Genomic DNA, 22,370 nt, shown 5'->3' on the forward strand with positions numbered 1-22,370 from the left:
GGGGGGAGGGGGGGCCTCACATTGATCAGTTCGCGCCCAGCACGGGGGAGGTTCATCAGTGAGAAGCAGGGGGGAATCTCCTCTGATACCTCGGTGCAGGCTAAGATCCCTGCTCTGGGGAGGGCTGACCAAGCCAGGAGAGCATCTCTGCCCCCCAGTCCCAGGGAGGTGGGGCAGAGGGGAGACAGCATGACCTGCACAACCCCTGCATACGTGTCGCTTGCTGGCCAAGCTCCTGCCCCCGTCTGCCAAGCACGGGGCACCCAAGAGGGGGAACTTAGGTGGCAGAGGCTGCCAACGCAGGGCTGGGGGACCTAAGCCCCGTCCAGTCCATCCCTCCACTCCACCTGCTTCCTCCACGCACACAGCCTGGGGAAGGGTGGCGGTGTGGGGGAGGGGATGTGGGGCTGGCAGATTCTAGCCCAGTGCTGGCTGGTGGGGAAAGGCCTGCCCTCCCTCCCTGGTGGGTTTGGGGGGCATGGGGGTACCTAATTAACAGCCCAGCCTGGCCTCCCACTGCCTGGCGGCACTCGTGGCACTGCGAGTCGGGGGTTACCAGGCGGGGCACGGCACGGGGGTGTGAGTGCGTCACAATGGCTGGTGCCAGCTGCTCCTGGACACCCCGCTAGCAGACAGTCTTGTTGCCACAGCCTCTTCCCCCCCCTACCTCCCACCCCGGTCCGGGTACCTGAAGTTGGGGGCTGACGCCCACTCGAGGGCCAGGCAGGCCAGGTCGATGGTGGCGTAGACCAGCAGGAAGAAGATGGTCACAATGGCGGCGATAGTGTTCAGCTTCCCGGAGAACAGCACCAGCTGGGGGAGACAAGAGTGTCAGGCGCCCCCTTGGCTGGCACAGCCCTGGGCTGAGCTACGGGGGCACCCGGGGCTGGGCGAATGGAGCCCGCACACCTTAGAGGGCTGGAGGCTACTCTGGCTGGGCAACCAGCTAGAGTAGGGCAGGATCCAGCGGCAGGGCAGGAGGCAGCGTTGGGCAACCCCAAGGGCACCGCCAACTCTGACCTGCCCCACTGGCTCTGAAAGCACTGAGCCAGATACTGGGCCCCCATGGCCCTCTGAGGGAAGCTAGGATGCCAGCTCCCTTGCCATGGGCTCCCTTGGCATCTCTGCCCAGGGCACCCCCCCTTCCTCCCGCGCCCACCTGTGCGGCACGGAGAGACTGGCACCACATTCACCCGGCTCCCAACCCCAGGCATGGCGCCCCACCATGCCCCCCACGCTGGCCCTTCCCGTTCACCTCTCACGGGGGGCCCCAGGAGTGAAATCCAGCCCCTCCACCCTGGGGGTCACCGTGGAGCCATCCCCCTGAGAGGAGCAGCATAGGGCGGGAGCCAGATCTGCTCTCAGGGTCCAGAGAGCCACTGAACAGCTGAAATCTTCCTGCTGGGAGGGGAGCAGTGCCAGGGCCGCACCCCAGCCTGAGGCGCTGGCATGAGACAGGGCACGCGCAGTGTGGCCGGGCTTGTGGGGGGCAATAATGGCCCCTTCCAGCCTGATGTATTCAACAGCTAAACCCACCCAGCCATTACTGCTACGTCCATTATTGGGGCAGCTGGCCTGGGCGCCCCGAGTCATGGCCACAGCCTCTCCCACAGGGGCCGGGCCAGTGGCTCCAAATCAGCCCAGCCATGGCTGAAGGCCTGTCCCCACATGGGCTGCATTGCGCTGGGGGTCCCAGTGGGCTGAGCCCAGCAGCGGAGCCCGCACCTGGGGAGTCCACGGGGCCATGGGTCACAGCCAGCCCAGCGCGTCAGCCGGGAAACAGCTTCTCAGAGACTGCCCAGTCGCGTGCGTCTGGTCGTCTGGACCGGGATCTCGACTGAGTCCTGGGGGAAGAGCTGATCGGAGGCTGGGGTGGGGGGGCTCACTGAATCTGGCTCCTGCCCTGAGAACAATGGATGGGCCTGTCCCCAAGGCCCTGGGCATAAGAGGGAAGCAAGCAGCCTGGGCAAAGGTGGGGATGCGCAGGAGAGTGTGCGGGCCACGCCCAGCCCTGGGGTAAAGCGGGGACATGGAGGGGAGTGTGCAAGCCACACTCAGCTCTGCGGTAAAGGGAGGACATGCAGGAGAGTGTGCAAGCCACACTCAGCTCTGCGGTAAAGGGAGGACATGCAGGAGAGTGTGCAAGCCACCCTCAGCTCTGCGGTAAAGCAGGGGACGTGCAGGGGAGCATCCGGACCACGCCCAGTCCTGGGGTAAAGCGGGGGGTACCTCAGCTGGATGGAGGGAGCTAGATCTAAGCACTGAAGAGATGTGACCGGCAGCTCCATGATCCTGAGCCTGCTGGTGCCCACACCCCCGGGGAGGGCCTGCTGCACTCTTGGGGAGCTGCACCCCAGCCACCCCCACCCCAGTGCGGCTGGGAGCCGCTCTGAGCCGCGAAGCCAGCAGTGCAGCCTGACCCGCAGCAACCACTCCACGTGGGGCGCTTTAGATTATTCAACCCATTTCAGCAATTGGGAATTTCAGCTCGTTGGGAGCTTAATAGCGCCGAGCCACGGTAATCGTGCCTGGCTGCGCTAATGGAGTCCCCCACCCCCCGCCCTCGCTCGCCCAGCCGTTTGCCTTTGATTTATAATTCAGTTAGCTGCTCATCAAGGGAAAGGATCTGAGCTGAAAGGTAGCAAACCCCAGAGCCAGCAGGGCAGGGGGGCCAGGCGTGGGGTGGGGGGAAGGCAGCAGGGGGTGCCGGGAGAGGCTGCTATCAGGGAGTCCTCAACTAGCTGCTGTTTGGGGAGGCTGGGAGGGGGAGATGGGGGGTGGAACGGGAACCTGCAGGGGGCTGGGAGCAGGCCTGGAAATGGCTGTCTCAGGCAGGCTGCCAAGGGCCATTAGCTGCTAGGACATGGGGTGACTCCGTAGGGCTGGTATGGTGCCCCAGCCCTGCCACTCCAGCCCTGACCTGCCCACGCAGCTCTGCCCGTGCCCCTCACTCCCGACCGGCAGCCCCCTGCTAGCTCAGCCTGGGCTCCCCACCCACCCCCCAGCTCGGCCCAGGCCCCTCAGTTCTGACCCACAGCCCCCTGCCACCCCAGCCCTGGGCTCCCCCAGCTCTGCTGCTGCCCCTCACTTCTGCCCCGCAGCCCCGACTCGTCTGGGTCTGGGCTCCCCCCACCCCCAGCCCTGCTGCTGGGACTGGGCTCTGAGCTCACGTCACCCTCTGCTGGCGGGAAGCTGGGGTTCAGCTCTTGGCCTGGGAGCCCCATCGCTGGAGCCTGTCGGGGCCTCCCCCACCCTGGGCCCCGAAGCTGGTGGGGATGGGTCTGCCTGGGGCCTGTCCAGGCCGAGCTTCCATGATTCCAGTGGCAGCGCCAAGGCACCAGCTCAGCCAGGGGGTTGGCATTTCTCTCAACAGCCGTGTGTGAGGCCCTCACCCCCTGCCATGTGTCAGTGCCATGGGGCACGCTGCGCCCATCAGCCAGGGCAGCTGCCCGCCATTTTGGATCTGCAGTCTGGAGCTCATGTGAGAGTCACCAGAGTGCCTGGGGGGCTAGAGAGACCCCCATTGCCTCTGGGCCCAAGCACCCCAGGGCAACCCAGCTGGGACAGATGCCAGGCAGCCCGGGCCTAGGGCAGTTCCCTCTCCATGGCAGAATGACGCTCCCCTAGCAGGAGCCCGCCCAGCGCCAGCCCCTTGAGGCAATTTTCAGCTCCCTGCTGCCTGGCCCGCACCAGCATGGGTGGGCACTCTCCCCTTTCCCGGGGCCAGGCCTGGCCCCTTGGCAAGACGCAGCCATTAGCTAATGGCAGGGGAGGGCGATTCCTCCCGCACACCACGGGGCTTGTGATTCAATTGACTCCAGAGGAAGAAAAACTCTCAGGAGCAGCTGCCGACTGGAGCTGGCCAGGCAACGGGTCCCCCTCTCGCACCGGCTGGTGCTGCCCTGCCATTCAGCACTGGGCCCAGATGGCTGCTGCATTCAGGCCAGTGGCCAGCGTGCAGCCTGCTGGCGTCTCCTGATCTCCACCAGCTGCCCCTTGTCTTACACCGAGACTGTCAGCTCCCCGGGGCAGGGGCCGTCTCTCGGTTCTGTGTTTGTACGGCACAGCGGGCTGGGACCTGGAGCCTCAACGGGCCGCAGCTCTAGCTGGACGTTGGCAGCAATCCGCTCCTCTTCATGCCAACCAGGTGTGGTCCCAGAGCTCCGGACAAGCTGTCCACGTGGCCAGCGGCCAAAGGGCCAGATCCTCAAAGGAATTTAGGCTCCTAACTCCCATTGGCTTCAATAAGAGTTAGGCACCTTTGGGTTTGCGGCTCTGTCTGTGAGTCCCTGCTGTCCATCGCCCTGGTTCTCCTGTACTGGCATGGAGCTGGCACTGGGCTCCCCCCGACGCCCCGTCACGTGTCTACTCTCTGCAGGTGGGCGCTGGGAGCCCAGGCCCCAGAAATGGATTGTTATCCCAGCCACTTCCAATCAGGGCTGAGCTGGCGGAGGTCAGCGCGACATCTCATGCATGCGTGTGTCCATGTTCCCTGCCGGCTAATGGGGCAATTTTTTAGCATTACATATATTTGTCCAATTTGGCGGAGTGGAGACGAGCTTGCTCTTGAGTCGCGAAGCTGGCGCTGCCTCCCTACTCCTGCAGCCTGGCTGATGGCAGGTTCCGGGCACAACGCAATGATCCATGCGGCGGCACAGCGACCCCCACCCCCACCCGCACGGGGAGCCCTTTGCGCACGGAATTAGAGTGTTTCCTTCCCCTGGGAGGTCTCGGGGGGAGAGCTCACAGCTTCACACAGAACTGGGGAGCGAAGCCCTGGGACCCCAGCTGCTGCCCCGGGACCCCGACTGAACAGCACCCCTAGAGACACCCCCACGTACAACCTAATGACTGTGACATGCTGGGACTTGAGAACAGGGCCCACATGGTGCCTGCCTGGCTGCCAAAGGGGCCAAGTGCCCCCTCCCAGTTCCTGTTGACTTCAGTGGGGGGCAGACTCCTTTGAAAATGAGGCCCCAAGTGCCCCACAGGGAGCCAAGCCAAGGACCAGACTCACCCCAAGGGGCAGAAGTGGAAACAGTCCAGCCAAGGGGCGTTACCAGGTGCCAATGCTGCATAGAGTGGCTGCTGGCACGCAGCAGTGAAAGGGTTAAGAGTGGGTCCAGGATCCTGCCAGCCGCAGAACTAGAGGGATCTCTGTGCTGCGGATACCGGCCAGCCAGAAGGGAGCCCCAAGGCCCGGTTGGCCCACAGATCCAGGTGACTCCCCCTTCTGGACTGCCCAGGCCCTGGTGTCTCAGCCCCTCACTGCACCAGCTCAGCAGGGCAGGGTTGTGTGCTCGCACCAAGCATTGACCTCTCCGTTTCATAGGCGGGAAACTGAGGCACAGTCTCCAAGGTCCCACAGGGAGTCTGTGGAAAGATCCCAGACCTCCTGAATCCCAGCCCAGAGCCTTAAAAACAAGGCCAGCCAGCCCCTTTAAATACACGCCTTGTGCCCAGTTCACGGTTGAGATCCCATGGCCCTTCTACGGGTCTGGGCCCGTGTCCTCAGCCAGTCCCCACCCACCATGGACGGGCGGCACTACGGCTGCTGCTCTCCATCCCAGAGGTGGCTGCATATCTGACTGCTGCTTGGGTCTAGCTTTGGGCTCCTCTGTGATGAGATGCCAGACGAAGAGCGCAGCCAACTCACCTGCACCAACACCCAGGAAAGGATCACGGCCACCCAGGGGTTCCCACCACGGGAGGTTTTCTTTGCTGGCGCCAGAGCTCTGCCTGCAGGGGAAAAGGAACCAGACGCTCTGTGTGAGAGAGGATTTCAAATGGGAGCAGAGACAGTGCCTGGAGCGGGGCAGGGATCAGCACCGGTTAGGGCAGGGCTGCAGAGGCCCCAGCTGGGACACTAGGCCAGCAAAGCCAGCGATCGCAGCCCGTCCAGCTCTCGCCTGTGTGACCCTCACCACAGGCATTGCCCCTCCCTGCCCCGGCCCATCACACACCCAGCGGCAGAACCAGCGGGTCCCAGCATCCCTGGGGGGGAGGATCAGGGCCAACGCAGGAACAAGGTTCAGTCCCTGCCAGCCGCGAGGTCTGAAATACACAGCGCGTGTAGCTCAGACTGGCATGGCCCCAGCCCCAGCCAGCGGATCAGGGCCCTGCCGAAAGCTGGCTTGCTTTCCCAGGCAATACGGGGAACGCGGCAGCGAGGCCCAGGAACTGCCCCCGCCCCACAGCCCTACTCTGGCCCTGTTTCACAAACCAGCCTGGGAGCGCCAGCCGAGACAGGGCCCCGCAGGCTGGCACCAGGGGCTGCAACAGCACTGGCCTCGGTGGCCACTCCACTCATCAATGGCCCTTCACCAAGACCCAGCCTGCCGGAGCAGCCCAGTCCCTGGGGGGGTGGGAGACCAGCCACAGTGTGACCGGGGGGGTGGAGAGGAAGTGGGGAGTCCTGTGCCAGCAGGCAGGGTGCAGTGCCCCAGAGTGCCAGCAGTCACCACAGGAGCGGCACCTCCAATGGGCATTAACTCAGAGCCAGCACCATGGCACCCCTAGCGTCACTGGGGCTTTGGGGTCAGCACTAACTGAGAGGGGACAGCGCCCCCTACTGAGCCCCCCTCTCCACTCCCTACAGCACAGCGCCCCTACTGAGCCCTCCTCTCCACTCCCTGCAGCACAGCGCCCCCTACTGAGCCCTCCTCTCCACTCCCTGCAGCACAGCGCCCCCTACTGAGCCCCCCTCTCCACTCCCCGCAGCACAGCGCCCCCTACAGAGCCCCCTCTCCACTCCCTGCAGCACAGCGCCCCCTACTGAGCCCCCCTCTCCACTCCCTGCAGCACAGCGCCCCCTAGAGCACTGGGGTCAGCACAGACTCAGAGGGAAGAGCGCCCCCTACTGAGCCCCCCTCTCCACTCCCCGCAGCACAGCGCCCCCTACTGATCCCCCCTCTTCACTCCCTGCAGCACAGCGCCCCCTACTGAGCCCTCCTCTCCACTCCCTGCAGCACAGCGCCCCCTACTGAGCCCCCCTCTCCACTCCCCGCAGCACAGCGCCCCCTACAGAGCCCCCTCTCCACTCCCCGCAGCACAGCGCCCCCTACTGATCCCCCCTCTTCACTCCCTGCAGCACAGCGCCCCCTAGAGCATTGGGGTCAGCACTGACTGAGAGGGGACAGTGCCCCCTACTGAGCCCCCCCTCCACTCCCTGCAGCACAGCACCCCTTCTGAGCCCCGTTCCCTGCTCCCTGCAGCACAGCGCCCCCTAGAGTGTTGGGGTCAGCACTGACTCAGAGGGGACAGCGCCCCCTAATGAGCCCTGCCGCTGCCCGCAGCACAGTGCCCCCTGGCATCACGCTGGAGCTTTGGGGTCAGCACTGACAGAGGGGACAGCACCGATTCAGAGGGGAATATCGAATCAGTAACGTGCCTGTGGGCCCTGGGAGGTGGCCCTGCCAGCGTAGCTGGGGAGCTCCGAGGAGCTCCAAGCCAACGGCCGTTCAGCTGCAGGCCACACGTGCACCAACCCCTGTCCCCGGCAAGCAGGCGCATGGCCTGGGCTCACGGCAGGTTCAGCTGGTGATCGCTACCGGGTGGCTGATGAGCGTTACCCAGGAGCAGAGAGCCGCCCGGCCGGGGGCAGTGGAGCAGGGACACGCCTAGAGCCCGGAGTGTCGCACGTGCCGTGCCAGAAGGGGAACGACCCAAAACATGGCCCTTCGCTCCGGCCTGGGGTGCAAACTGCCACCGCGCCCCCTCCCCTGAACTAGCCCCGGAAAGAGACACCGCCCCCCCCCAGTGCCGAGCCGCTATGCAAACGGTTAAGTGGCTGCATGCATTAGCGAGCCGAGAGTGCAATATTTCATGCCGCCAAGAGCCGCGAGAACATAAACTACCCGCCAGAGAGGCTTTCAGAGCTGCCTGGTTTAGTCCATTCCAGGGGGTTTAGTGATTGTCACAAACGTCCTTGGGAATCCTGGCTCCAACCCCAGCCCAACAAAATCCGCCGCAGGGCACCTAATGGACCCGCCTCTCTCTGGTTACCGTCACGGTACCTGGCAGAGCCAGCTCCCCATGAGCCAGCCCCTCCACCCCCCTTTGGGCTGCAAAGCTCGGGTCAGGGCCAACCAAGCCGGGCCTCTCCCCGACACCCCCACTGCTGGGCACGGGCTCAGGGAATGGCGCCAGCTGTTGCCAGAGAGACAGAGGTATCCACTGTCACAGATGTACAGGGGATCAGAGACGGGCAGGCACCGGGGCTGTGCTCTGCCCCTGGGCCATGCTGAGCCCCGGGCTCCTGCCCACCACCCGCCAGGCCAAGGAGAACGCAGCCCGGGGCAGAAGGGTGCTGCTCTGCATGGCGGGGAAGGAGCATCGCTGAGAATCAACGGCCCGACAGGAGCCAATTGGATCGAAGGAACCACATCAGCAACCTGCTCACCTAGGGTTTGAATGGGGGGCTCCCAGTCAGCACATGGGGGTCCCACCCCCCCGGGCTCACTAGCCCCTCTCCTGGGATGGAACTCCATGGACACATAGGCCTGGGCATCCCTCCAAGCACAGCTACGGTCTGTCCCGGGGGAGGGCTCGGCATGGCTCTCCAGGGCATCTCGGGAGTGCTCTGTAGCGCAGGCCCTCAGCGACGACATGGGGTAACCCCGTGCTCTGCATCTGAGCATCTCCAGGGTGGGGCAGAGGTGTCCCTATACTACACATGGGGAAACTGAGGCACCAAAGGCACCTTGGAGTCCTGTCTCCCACCCCCCACGCTAATCACTGCATCGTCCCCCATCCCACCCTGCAAGGCTGGGATCTTCAAGTGCCAGCGGGGGGCTGGCAGCCCCTGGCATTGGAAGGCGGTGGGGGGGGAGAGCAGGGAGCACCAAGGGATATTTATTCATTGGCTGGAGAAGCCCAAGTGGGCCGAGGAGCTAATGCAATCCAAGTGCCCATGCTCTTTCCTGGCAGGGCCTGGCGCTGCTGCAGCCTGGACTCCGAGTCACTGGTGCCCCCCACAGGTCTGTACTTCATGTCTTCAGAGCGCTGCACGGGCACAGCCATGCCAGCCCGGGGCTCCCCGGGACCGGCCAAGCAGCCAGCCAAGCACAAGCAACAGGCTGGCTGAGCAAAGGTGGGTGCCCGCCCCAAAGCCCCACTCCAGCGCTGTAGGCAAACCTGCTGGGGAAGGCTGCCAAGGGGCCAGGGGACTTGAAAGGACGTGCGGGCACCTGCGCCTGGAGCCAGAGGGACAGTCAGCGAGCGTGGGGCGGGCAGAGGGAGCCAGGGAGAGCAGCTGCAAGGGTCCGTATGACTGGAGCGGGGCTGAAGGGCAAGGGACTGGGATCCCCCAACACCACTAGGGACAGCCCATTTTGGGGGTGAGGAAGAGCTCATTTGGGGCGGGAGTAGGGTGGTCAGGGAGCCGAGGGCTTTGGGTGGCTCTGTGCCCAATGCATGAGAAGAACTGCTCCCCCCAGCAGATGGCCAAGGGGTTGCCCTTGGAGTGGAGGGGGCTGGCATGGCTGCTGCAGGGACCGAGGGCACCACAGGGCAGACCCAGGGGGTTTGAGAGTGGCACCCTCCCAGCAGCGAGGGTGGGGCTGGCTCAAGGAGGGACAGCCAGCCACGGAAAGAGCCTTCCCTGAATGGACCATCAGACCCTACCCAGTGCTTGTGCCCTGCCCACTGCCCTGAGTGACAGGGCACTGTATGGACCGGGGCGAAGCAGACGGAGGGGGCCAAGAAGCCCAGTACCACCCTCCCCTGCTCACACAGGACTGGAAGCTAGAATCTAAGCCACCTCCATGTGTGGGTGGGTGGATGAGTGTGTGGGTGTTTTCCCACTGCCCTCTGCTGGATGGAATCAGAACTGCTCACCCACATGTCAGAGGCCCCGTACAGTTCACAGCTTGTGGAGACTCCCCCGAAGAGGCTCCAAGTTCTCTCCCTGGCCACACCTTAGTGACGCTGTATCTGGCCCAGGCCCACAGGGTGGCTGCACAGTGGATGGCGAGGGGGGTTCAGAGCTGTTCCCCCAGGGAAAGCCCAGGCAGGGTAGCAGGGAGCGGCTCGTGCCCCGGGGACGGCTCAGTGCCCCTTGTGTGGGCCTCAGTCCCTGCTCCTAGGGACAGGTGCACAGCATAAAAACCACCCACACTGGTGGCTCTCCTGGCTGCCTTTGTGTGGCGGGGCTGACCTGGCACGCCCCTTCCTTCTCCCATGGACTGTGCTGGCAGTGGGCTGGGTGGGGGGTTCCCCCTGCTCCCAGAGCGGGTACAGCTCTGGGGCACAGATGCTGCAGTGCCCAGGGCTGCCCCACCCCACTGAGACTGCAGCCAAGTCAGCCCCATACAGCACTGGCCTGGGCGATGTCTCGGAGCATGGGATGGCTTCAGTGCTCCTCCTGTTAACCTGGGGGGAGGAGTATCCCAAAGGGCCAGCCCCCCGTCGTTCTGCGGCGGGATCCCCACTGATCTAGGGGGCTGGGGGAGGGATATTCCCAGGGCCTAGCCCCCTGTCACTCTGTGGAGTTGTGGGGGGATCCCCATTTATCTAGGGGGTTGGGGGAGGGGTATGCCCAGGGGCCAGCCCCCCCGTGACTCTGTCGGGTTGGGGGGCATCCTCTCTGACCCAGGAGCTCGGGGACGGGGGGCACTCACCGAAGATGTCGTCCTTGGCCAGGGCATAGAGGATGCGGGAGGCCCCGATCAGGTTGCTCATGGAGGCCGAGAGGGTGGACGAGTAGATGCCAATGATGACAAAGGGGGGCCAGACGTTGATGTCCCGCAGGAAGCCATAGTCCTTCTGGAGCAGGGTCCTGTCGACGGGGCGAAGGGGTGAGCCGGGGCACCTCGGCGAGAGCACGGGGGCACACGCCACCCCCAGCGGCACCCCCACGTGCATGCCGCAGGCCAACCAGCCACCCTTGCACACTTTGCCACGTGCACACCCGTACGTATGCCAGCACACACCAACACACCCTGCACACGACATGCCCAGGGCACACCCACATATGCCAGCACGCACTAACACGCCCTACACACACTCATGCCCGGGTCACAATGAGCAATTAACCCACCCACCCCACACCCGGCCGTGCACAGGCAGGGTGAAGAGTGGCTCCAGCAGCTGGTCTGTGCCCCCCTCTGGCCAGGACGTCTCAGGGAGTTGGTGGGGAAGAGATCTCCCCTGAACCCTCGTACCAGCCTCTGCCTGGGTCCTTGGGCCCCCTTAGCAGCACCACAGCCCCAGCTCCTGGAGCCAACCCCTTCCCCCGGGGCACCTCTCCCGCACCAGCTGCCCTGCCCAATGGGCAAGATGAGGACAGAGGCCATGGGAGTGGGGGAGCCCGTGTAGGGGCTGGGTGTCCACTGTAGGGGGGCGCCGTGTGCCTGGCAGGGCTGGCCCAAGGAAGCAGGAAAAGCAGACGCCAGGAGGATCCAGGGGCAAGTTGGCCGTGGAGCTCGTTGGAGAAGCAACGATGCTAAGAGCAGCCATCAGTGCAGTGCCAGCAGCCCTGGGCAGACACAGCGTGACCTGGCACTGGCCTCCCCACCCAGCTCCAGCCTGATCTCGCTACACCCCCCTTCCCCGCAAGGCACTGCCCAGCCGCCTAGCACCCGTGCTCTGCCCACTCTTCTTGGACCAGAGCCATGAGCAGAGCTGAAGGGGAAATCTGCCCCATCTCCCCCGAGGAGCCAGGCACAGCCACCCCCCAGAGAGGGGAACTGGAAAGCTCTGGCTGCAGGACAGACACACCTTGCTGCTCCATCACCTACACGGAGGGGTTTGTTATTGCAGGGTCTCTCACAAGCACTGTGTTTATTGTTTGTTAGTGCGGGGGCCATCATGAGCACCGTGCAGGCGGGTGCAGTAGTGCTGGGGGTCCCCAAGGGGACGAGGAGATGGGCACGAGGGGAGGACTCCCCAAAAGGCCAGGTTTGGGCACATGGGGGGGGTCCCTGATGGGCTGAGGGGCAGGCACGGGGTTGTCCATGACAGGCCAAGGGGGCAGGTGCAGGAGGGTCCCCGACAGGCCAAGGGGATGGGGGCAGGAGTGGGGGGGGCCCTGACAGGCCTTGGGGACAGGCACAGGAGCATGGGGGGTCCCTGACAGGCTGAGGCGGTGGGGGCCAGAGCAGGGGGGTTCCCTGACGGGCTGAGGGAGCGGGCATGGGGGTGCCCTGCCCAAGCCCCTGAACACTGCAGCCCTTGCAGAGCACGATTCCTTCAGCGGGGCCCCCAGGCGGCTCACTGGTAATTGCTCTCCCAGCCCATTACCGTGCCAGGGCCCAGCAGAGCCAATTGCTACCATCAGTCTCCCAGGAGGCAGCGGGTCGGGCCAGGGCCGATCGATAGCAAAGCAGTTATGGCCAGGCTGGCAGACGGCTCGTGCTGGGCGCTGGGTTAATCAAACCATCCAGCCCCGAGGCAGCTGATTTCCAGGAAGACCTAAAACACCCCCCTTTCCCCACCCTCATGCTAGCACCGCAGCAGGACCAGCTCTGCTGGGGCATGTCACTGGCCAAGTCCTGTCCCGGAGCAACGATGGGGGTGCACAAAAGACACCGACAAACCCAGCCTGGCATCGGAGACACGATCAGGGACACAGGGATGGGGTGCCCGGGATCAGGCTGGCACCGGGTGGCGCTTCCAGCCCGGGGTTTGTTTTGTAAAGGCGGCAGGGCGAGGAGCCCAGGCCACGCAAAGTGGCCTGCCCAGCATGGCATCACGCCCATCCCCGCGCACAAGGCACAGCCACCGGCGGGCAGATCAGTGGCTCCAACACAGCCCTGCCGGTGGGGCAGCCTGCTGGGCCCAGCTCCGGGCTCCCCGGGATGCTGCCCGAACGCTCTGCCAGGGCCGGGCTCCGCTCCGGGGGAGAGACACGGGCAAGGGAACCTGGAGATTTTACCTTCTCGACATCAGGGTGTACCCCTGAGTGACGCAGCTGGGCGGAGTGACCCCAGGGCTGGGCTAGCAGGGGGCTGCGGGTCAGAGCTGTGTGGGGGCTGGATGAAGCAAGACACCATGTGTGCCGTGTCTGGCTGAGGCGGGCGCCCTGTGATTTGCATCACACTGGTGGCTGGAGTCTCTAATACTCCCAGGGAAATCGCAGTGGGAAGGGACGTCCAGGTAACTCACCCGTCACTTGCAGAGTCAGAAAACCAGCGTGGGAGAGACCTGGCCCCGCCAGGCCTCTGTGTCCGCTCCTGGACATGTGGATTTCAGGGCTACTCTCTCAGAGTCCCTGGGAACCCCACCCCTGGGGGAGTATGGCCAGGCCAGCTTGCGGGCGAAGGGAATATCCTTTCTGAGGCAGCATCCGGGCTGGGGCATCAGCTCTGGGGCCCCACGGTGCCCAGTTATGGCCTGTTTGCCCTCTGGATGCCGCAGGGTACCACTACTGCTTGGTAGGAACATCCCGGGCCACGGGCCCCGCCGCAGCCAGCAGACACAGCCTCTTGGCAGATTCCCGCTGCTGGCGCGAAGGGTGGGTTCTCAGAGCCGCTCGGCAGCCAGAGCTGCCTGGCCACGAGCATTTCATTGTGGGTTGGAAGCCACAGGAGCCATCGATCAGCTGGAAGCCACCTACCCGGGGTTTACGAGACAGCGGCCCATAAAGCCCCGCAGCAGCCAACTGGCCAAAACTCAGCGAGGAACTAAGCGGGGAAGGAGCCATTTGCCGATGCTTTACAAGGATACAAATGGCCCAGCTTTTAATTGGATTTTAACAAGAGTCTGAGAGCAGGTGGGAGATAAATTAGCCCAGATCTGAAACCTCAGTGTATCTGGCAATTAATACCTAATTATCTGGAAATTGATCACCTTGCTCAGAGTGGCAGCAGAGCGGATGGTCCAGTGTGGGGGCCCAGGACCAGCTTCCCCCACCCCGGCTTGCAACACATCCACTGGGGAATCCTGGCCCAGCCCCACTGCTCTGGCTGGCTGCCCCCTGGCTGCATTTCAAGGGCTGGCTCGACCTGCAAGGCAGTGGGGGTGGGGGGGTCGCCTAGCCTCTCACCCACCAGGCTGGACAGCCCCAGTTCCATTGTACGGGGCGTTTGCACCAACCCTTGGCAATCAAAGTCCTGCCTTCTCCACAGGGACAAGAGCCCCCCAGGACCTCTCCCTTGGGGCTGGGTTTGCCCCGAGTCTTCGTGCACTGCCTGATGTCCTCCTCCCCAGAGCAGGCTGCTGCCCCTAACCTGCCAAGCAGCACAGCTGGTGCGAATGAAGGGGGTGTGGTGCCTGCCAGCAGGGGGCGTTGGGGAGGTGCCCCCGCCAGGCAGGCCCCAAGCGTGCAGGATGTGGGAGGAGCTGTAGAAAGAATGGTTGGTGAGGCCACCCTAAATGAGAAGAGGATTGTTTTTGTGTAGGTCCTACCTAAATAGCAGCTCCTGCAGGCTTGTTCTCAAGGCTGACAGGGCCAAGTGTGAAACCCCGCCCTCCCCTGCCTTATGCTAGCCTATCTCCCCTGTATGGTGGGGGAATGGGGGCGGGGGGAGAACCCGCAACTGTAGGCTCCAAGCCAAGCCCAGAAGTCCTCACACGGGACGGGGGTCCACCCCCGTCCCATGCCAGCCCAGGGCTCGGCGGAGCTAGGCTGCCAGGGCAAGGCTCCCAGCTACCCCACCCCGGGGGGAATGGTCTCCAACAGGGAGCAGCCCCCTTCCTGGGGAGCCACGGGACTTACAGCAGGGCTGAGTCAGACCTATTATCCCTAGTGACTAGAGGGGGAAACTGAGGCAGAGCCTTGTCCGTGGCAGCAGAGGGGGGGTGGGCGGGCGCTGGAGGTAAATCACAGCCCCCAGGTTTCCAGCTCCCCATCATGTGCTCGCTCCTGACAAAGTCTGGTCAGGCCAGCCCCTGCGGAGCTGGCCCGCTGGGCCCAGCTCTGAGCAGCGAGCAGGCTGGAGCTATCCACCGGGAGGGAGGCTGGGGAGGGGAGTGGGGGCCCCCCTAAGGGAGCCAGAGGGCTCTGGGGGGGGCAGGACTGAAGCCGGAGACCCCCCTCCCCCAATGTTATCCAGCAGGCACAAGGCCACTGCCCTGGATCTCATTGGTGGAGCTGTCCCTCCGCGCAGCCCCAGGCACTGCCCAAGCTCTGCCGTGCCCTGCCCGCTGCCTGCTCCCAAGGCACTAGGTGCCCCAACATCGCTCAGCCAGTGACACCCCACCCCCGCACTACCCAGGGGTTGGAGGCGGGGTGGGGGCCATGCCCTGGGCCTGTCTCGCTAATTAGTTGGGGGGGGGGGGAGGGGAGGCGAGCGAAGCCCACGACCCATTCCTGAGTGGCAGCCCCACACCGGCCTGTCCCCTGTCGCTCTGAGCAATGGCTGTGCATTAAGATATTAGCTGCTGACAGCTATAACTCTCCCGATTCCTGCCAGCCGCCTGCCACCGGCCCGATTTATGGCACCACTTTCCAGAACGGAAAATTAACAGCTGAGCCCGGGGCGTGCTCTGGGCAGCCCCCGGCGCCGGCACAGCAAGGCGGGCACTGCCCAGCAACCCTGCAGGGCCCCAGCTCCAGGACGGGGAGCACAGCTGGACCAAGCAGGTGCTTCTGAATATGGTGCCATTGGCACAGCGGCATGGCATGAGCTTGTGGTGAGGCCCTGGCACCCAGTCCTTGAGAGCTGCAAGCCCACCGCTGGGAGGAGCAGGCGCCCAGTGGCTCTGGGTGACCCCAATCCCAGAGCCTCCCAGCCCGCCCATGCCTGGCTGCCTGCCAGCCCCAAATCAACGCGGCTCTTCTGCAGGTGGATTGCTCAGCAGCCCCCTGGCCCAAGCCAGCCTGCGGCCCGTCAGCTCGGCCTTCCCTGGGCTCCGGCTCCACTCCGCCCGGATAGCTGGGCTCCCCCGCACCCGCTGCCTCCAGGGAGCTGGGCTTCCGGCAGCCCCCCACGGCACTGCAGCCTGCTCGCCCCGGCGGGGGCTGGCGCGGGCCGGGGGCACGTACCTGTCGCAGGTGCAGCAGAGCGTGACGGCCAGCAGGTTGTAGATGACGTAGGTGAAGAGCACGGCGGCGATGGTGCCTCTGGGGATGGAGTAGCTGGGGCGTTTCAGATCCCCTGCGGGGGGAAAGCGAGGGGACGCCATCAGCCCTGCCCCATGGCCCCCGGCCCCCCTGGCCTTTCCCCTCCCCCGCCCGCCCAGCCCCCTGCTCACCAGACATGTTGGAGCCGGCCATGATGCCGGTGCAGCCGTTGAACATGACGGCAAAGACGGTGCTGAAGCTCATCAGGCGCCCCGTGGTGTAGTCCACGCCGTAGGCGGCTGCCGGGACGGAGGGGAGAGGTGAGGAAGGCCCAGCAGCCCCAGCACCAAGCCCCCAACGCAGGCCGGAGCACGGGCACCGGCTCTGTCCCCCCACACCCCCCGGCTCGAGCGCTGCGTCAGGCCGGGCTGAGAGTGTTGGGCAAGGACGGGGCCGAGGTCAGCCCGGCAGACAGCTCTCTGCCGAGCGAAACTGGCATGGGAGCCTGCTGGGCGCGGGGCAGCACCACTCGGGGCACAGCCCTGGGGGCCGCTGCCGCGCTGCCAGGGAGCTCCCCAGCGCAGCCATGCTGGCAGGGTGTGGGGCTCCCCGACAGCTGGGGCAAAGCCAGGGAACAGCCCCTGCCATCTGCCTCTAGCGGCACCGGGCAAGGGCAGATTGTGGGCACGGCCATTCTGGCTGTAAAGCTGGAAGATGGCTCATGGCCTGAGCCTTTAAGGGCTGGGGGAACTGTAACTCCCAAGGTGAGTCCCAGCAAAGTGCCAGGCTCTGCTGGGCAGGGCAGGCAGAGCTGGACGGGATAAGGTGTGCCAGGGGGTTGGGGGGAAGCTGGGGGCAGGGTTAGGTGGGGGGCCTGGAGGTGAACTGGGGGCAGGGCCAAGGGCCAAGTGGAGTGGGAGGTTGCTGGGCGGGGTTGGGAGGACTGGGTTGAAGGTTGCCAGGAAGGGTCAGGTGTGTGGTGGGCAGGCTGGGTGAGGGGTTGCTGGGTGAGGGGTGATTGGGTCAGGCAGGCTGGGTGAGGAGCTGCCACGCAGGGTCAGGCGGGTGGTGGCCAGGCCGGGCGAGGGGTTGCCAGGCGGCGTCGGGCGCGGGGCGGTCGGGTCGGGCAGGCCGGGCGAGGGGTTGCCAGGCGGCGTCGGGCGCGGGGCGGTCTGGGCGGGCGGGCCGGGCGAGGGGTTGCCGGGCGGCATCGGGCGCGGGGCGGTCAGGTCGGGCAGGCCGGGCGAGGGGTTGCCGGGCGGCATCGGGCGCGGGGCGGTCAGGTCGGGCAGGCCGGGCGAGGGTTGCTGGGAGGCATCGGGCGCGGGGCGGTCTGGGCGGGCAGGCTGGGCGAGGGTTGCCGGGAGGCGTCGGGCGCGGGGAGGTCTGGGCGGGCAGGCGGGCGAGGGGTTGCCGGGCAGCGTCGGGCGCGGGGCGGTCTGGGCGGGCAGGCCGGGCGAGGGGTTGCCGGGCGGCGGCGGGCGTGGGGCGGTCTGGGTGGGCAGGCCGGGCGAGGGGTTGCCGGGCAAGGTCGGGCGCGGGGCGGTCTGGGCGGGCGGGCCGGGCGAGGGGTTGCCGGGCGGTCTGGGCGAGGGGTTGCCGGGTGGCGTCGGGCGTGGGGCGGTCTGGGCGGGCGGGCCAGGCGGCGTCGGGCGCGGGGTGGTCTGGGCGGGCAGGCTGGGCGAGGGGATGCCGGGCGGCGTCGGGCACAGGGCGGTGTGGGCGGGCAGGCCAGACGAGGGTTGCCGGGTGGCGGCGGGCGCGGGGCGGTCTGGGCAGGCAGGCCGGGCGAGGGGTTGCCGGGCAGGGTCGGGCGCGGGGCGGTCTGGGCGGGCAGGCCGGGCGAGGGGTTGCCGGGCTGAGGGCAGAGCCGGACGGTGCCCACCTGCCAGGTTGCCCCGCAGGGTGGCAAGCCGGAAGCCGGTGAAGGAGCCATTGACAGCCAGCGAGCCGTTGCCCTGCGGCAGCAGCAGCGGCACCACGGTGGGGCCCACGGCGAAGAAGCTGACGAAGACGGTGCCCAGCACCAGCATGACGATGAGGAAGATGAGGAAGGTGGCCTTTGCGTAGATGGAGGCACCCACCAGGCAGACCAGCAGGCAGACTAGCAGCAGGGCCGTGCCGTAGAGCAGCTCGTACCAGTAGCTGCGGGGCAGGACCTGGAAGCTGCTGCCCATGGTCTGACCTGCTGGGAGATGGGGCGGGTTAAGGGGCCCAGAGTGGGCATGTCATGGGGGCAGCTCCCCACACATCCCCTGCCTTGGGACAGGAGCGCAGGCCTGTGCTGGGGCTGCCAGTGGGGGAGCCAATCCATGCCAGCTTTGCGCTGTGCCCACCTGGGCACCAGACTGAGCCCCCCGCTCCCCCCCACTCTCTACACAGAGACCCGAGGGCCAGGCGCTGCCATGCTGGGTGGGGCAGGACCATCCCAGGAAAGTGAGGGGCTCTGCCCCAGGGTCCAATCGCACTCTCCAAGGGTGGTGGCTGCTGGCTTGGGGGCTGCGTGGGTGTCCCTACCCCCCATGTGCACCCCCTACCCCTTCCCTTCTCCTGGGTCACTGCCCTCTCCCCCATGGGCCCCACAGCCTTATGCCATAGGCATCTGCTCCGCACTGGAGAGGCCAAGCTGCGGGATGGGGCAGTGGGGTGGGGCAGTGGGGGCAGCCTGAGCCCTGGGCATGCCAGGGTGGGGGTCACCTTCACCCCCGCTTCAAGAGGGCCATCACTGCCCGGGCACAGGTAGGTAACCCAGTATGGGGGGGGCATTCCTACCTGGGAGCGGCAGGCTCCTTGGGGCATTAACCTTTCTCCTCCCCCTGCCCCACATCCCTGTGCCAATGGGGCTGATCAGAGAGAGAAGCTGGAGGGCTGGTGCAGCCAGGAGGGGAATCGGCAGGCAGCTGCCAGGGGCCTTCCTGCACCTCTGCGGGCCACGTGAGGGGAAGCTGGAGTGCAGGGGCCATGGGGATGGCAGCCATCCACACCCAGCACAGCACTGTCGCTGCCAATAGCACCAGCAGGTGGCGCTCAGCCCTACGCAGCGTAGTCCCCGGGTTTGGCAGCCCCACGGCTGCCCTGCCATGCCCGGCTCCCCGGGCTGCTCCCCCCGTAAACCATGCATGGACAGAACCCCACAGGCCCCTGCTGGTAAGGCCAGACAAGCCCTCTATGTAACAGCAGGGGAAACTGAGGCACAGAGCAAGGCAGGGCCTTGCCCAAAGTCAGGGAGGGAGCCAATGACAGAGGCAGGCAGGGACCCAGGCGTCCAAGACCCCTGCTTTCACTGTTCGGGCAAGGTCCCCTCCCTCCAGGAGCAGGGTGGTTCGCGGGCAGTCTCCTGGGGTCTAGCAGCGGCCTCGCCCGCTCCCTGGCTCACTCTCTGGCTACATGGGGAACTGCAGCCCGCAAACCAAGGAGTAGCTCTGCAGGCCCATGAACCCCAGGCGATGCCCCTACCTCAGCTCTGGGCGGGGGAGCGCTGCCTCCAGCCCACCCACCCTGGGCACCGGCACAACCGGGGGGCTGGAGCCAGGGTCAGATGGGCCCATCCTGGGGCAGGCAGTGGAGGAGGGATTGACCGGGCAGCTGAGCTGGGCTGTTGGTGGGGAGGGAAGGGGGACCCCACTTACCTAGAGGGACACCGAAGATGTCGACGATGGCCTCCACCAGCCCCAGGATGTACAGGGCGCTGCCGCAGACGTTGGCCAGGAAGAACATGATCCCGATGCTGCCCCCGAACTCAGGGCCGAGCGCACGGCTGATCATGTCTGCGCTGGGGTCAAGGAACACCAAGGGCGCGGGGGGATCCCAGCGTCAGCAGCTCCTGCCCACCCCCCCGGGCCTGTGGGAGCCCGGGGAGATGCTGGCCATGCAGGGCCAGGCGCTGGCACCAGCTTGACATGCCCTGATTCCACGGCAGGAGCCGGCCCATGGCACAGGGTGTGTGTGTGGGGGGGGGGGGGTGTCCCATTGCCCAGCACAGCGGCTGCTCTGGGCGTGGCACATTCCTAGAGACCTGGATCAGCTCCCAGCTGGCTGCGGTGAGCAGGGCGGGAGCCCAGTGCCCTCAGCTTCCCTTTTCTAAGGCACTTCCAGTTAAAGCTGGTGAGGATTTCCCCTCCCCGCAGCGCCACGGGGCCGCCTGAGGCCACCGCCCAGCTGGGAAGGGGGCACGTGCTGGGAAGAGGGGTGGGTGCAGAGAAGCAAAGCCTCTGGCTGGCAACCGGGCACAGCCTGACCCCTCCCCAGGGCACACGGCTGCCGGCCAGGGGGCACGGGCTGTGGGGATTTCAGTCTGTCTGCGGAGCCCCAGGGCTCGCCCCCCACAGCACGTGCCAGGGGACCAGCTCTGCCAGGCCAGACTGCTGCCCCACAGATCCAGACCAAGGGGAACTGGGCCGGATGGGCTGCCGAGAGAGAGGCAGCGCCGGGGCGGGGGTGCCAGGGAAGGATACAGTAGGCTCCGCCGGCGTCCAGCGCCCCATTGGTGGAGATGGCGCACACCGACAGCACCGTCATGCCGATGATGACGTAGGCCACCACGAACATGCCCAGTGCCTCGTACAAGCCAGCCTGGCCCACCACAAACCCTGCCGGCAGAGGGAGGGAATAAGGGGAACGTGGCAAGGAGCGCCCGCCCCCTCTCAGCTCCCTGTGAAGCCAGGCCAGCCCAGCCTGCCCCCGACCCCCCAGGCAAGGGTGAGGGACATGGCGCAGGAGCCCTGGGCAGGCCAGGGGTCTGTCCTCCTGCCCGAAGAACCTGCCCCCCATGGGCCTGCTCCCCCACTGTAGGAACAGCCTTCCAGCTAGAGACCAGTGGGGGACCCGCTAGGGACCTGATGCTAGGGGTGCTGGGCACCCGTCCCCGCTGTGCTGAACGGCCCGGCCATGCTGCGCCAGCAGCTCCGCTCCAGGGAAAAGAGCAATTATCAGAGCCCACGAGCTGCGGCACAAGGGGCTTAAAGCGAAGCACCAGGGGGATTAAAGCAACGCTCAGCCCCACGCGCAGGGAGAGCCTTTAGACAGCATGGGGGGGTGGGGGTACAGCACCCGTGAAGGGCTGGGGAACCAGCAAATCACCAGGGCGAGTCCCTGTACATCTACCCCGGCATGGTGTCCCCAGGGAGGGGGAGAGCCGGAGCAGGGAGGAATCCAGCCTCCAGCAGGGACAATGCCCTGGGCACTCCCTGAGCTCAGGGCGATTGGGGGAGGCTGGCATACCAAGCTGCCCACGGGCACTGGCGTCTGGCCTCCCCCCCCGCAGGGTTTCTGCTTCAACCATGGCTATTCGGTGGCTGCTAAGTGCCTGGCCTCCTAAGGGGCGTGAGGGAGAAGCAGCTTCCATCTGGGGCTGCTGGGAGGGAGCAGTCACTGCCCCCACCTCCCGATCCCCCCCCCCCCCATCCCAGACACAGCTTGTGACGAAGCGGGACTGTTCTTAATGACAGGTTTCAGAGTAGCAGCCGTGTTAGTCTGTATTCGCAAAAAGAAAAGGAGGACTTGTGGCACCTTAAGAGACTAACCAATTTATTTGAGCATAAGCTTTCATGAGCTACAGATCACTTCGTCAGCCGCATGCTGTGGAAAATACAGTGGGGAGATTTATATACACAGAGAACACGAAACAATGGGTGTTACCATACACACTGTAAGGAGAGTGATCAGGTAAGGTGACTATTACCAGAAGGAGAGCAGTGGGGGGTGGGGGGGACCTTTTTTAGTGATAATCAAGGTGGGGCATTTCCAGCAGTTGACAAGAACGTCCCAGGAGCAGTGGGGGGCGGGGGATAAACATAGGGAAATAGTTTTACTTTGTGTAATGACCCATCCACTCCCAGTCTCTGTTCAAGCCTAAGTTACTTGTATCCAGTTTGCAAATCAACTGCAATTCAGCAGTCTCTTGTTGGAGTCCGTCCCCAAGTTTTTCTGCTGAAGTATTGCCACCTCTAGGCCTGCAGTCGAGCGACCCGAGAGACTGAAGTGTTCTCCAACTGGTTTTTGAATGTTATAATTCTTGATGTCTGATTTGCATCCATCCATTCCTTCACGCAGAGACTGTCCAGCCTGACCAATGTACATGGCAGAGGGGCACCTTGATTATCACTACAAAAGGTCCCCCCCCCAGCTGATAATAGCTCACCTTAAGTGATCACTCTGTGTTACAGTGTGTATGGTAACACCCATTGTTTCATGTTCTCTATGTATATAAATCTCCCCACTGTATTTTCCACTGCATGCATCCGATGAAGTGAGCTGTAGCTCACGAAAGCTTACGCTCAAATAAATTGGTTAGTCTCTCAGGTGCCACAATCACTACTGTTCTTAATGTTTCCTCTGAATAGTATGGGGGTGCCTCAGTTTCCCCTAGGCAGTTCTTAAGTATCTAGGGGGTGGGGTAAGGGTGTATGATCGTTGCAGAGCCCTAGAG

At 65.0% G+C, this 22,370-nt stretch overlaps 1 protein-coding gene across 2 annotated transcripts in view; it reads right to left on the minus strand.

Annotated features, from left to right (window-relative positions):
- LOC102939540 (solute carrier family 12 member 9) overlaps positions 1-22,370 on the minus strand; it is a 49,726-nt gene that overhangs the window by 18,599 nt on the left and 8,757 nt on the right. Inside the window, exons 2-9 of one of the 2 annotated variants that reach the window (XM_037908918.2) lie at positions 20,398-20,532; positions 19,573-19,710; positions 17,829-18,128; positions 16,135-16,242; positions 15,926-16,037; positions 10,620-10,777; positions 5,657-5,739; positions 689-813 (exon numbers count right to left, since the gene is read on the minus strand). In XM_037908918.2, the coding sequence (XP_037764846.1) occupies positions 689-813; positions 5,657-5,739; positions 10,620-10,777; positions 15,926-16,037; positions 16,135-16,242; positions 17,829-18,128; positions 19,573-19,710; positions 20,398-20,532 (1,159 nt within the window). Of the gene's footprint in view, positions 1-688; positions 814-5,656; positions 5,740-10,619; positions 10,778-15,925; positions 16,038-16,134; positions 16,243-17,828; positions 18,132-19,572; positions 19,711-20,397; positions 20,533-22,370 lie in introns of both variants that reach the window. The other variant, XM_037908917.2, reaches the window with a different exon arrangement.

This window comes from Chelonia mydas, chromosome 9, assembly GCF_015237465.2.
Source record: "Chelonia mydas isolate rCheMyd1 chromosome 9, rCheMyd1.pri.v2, whole genome shotgun sequence".
In the NCBI taxonomy this organism is placed as follows: Eukaryota; Metazoa; Chordata; order Testudines; family Cheloniidae; genus Chelonia; species Chelonia mydas.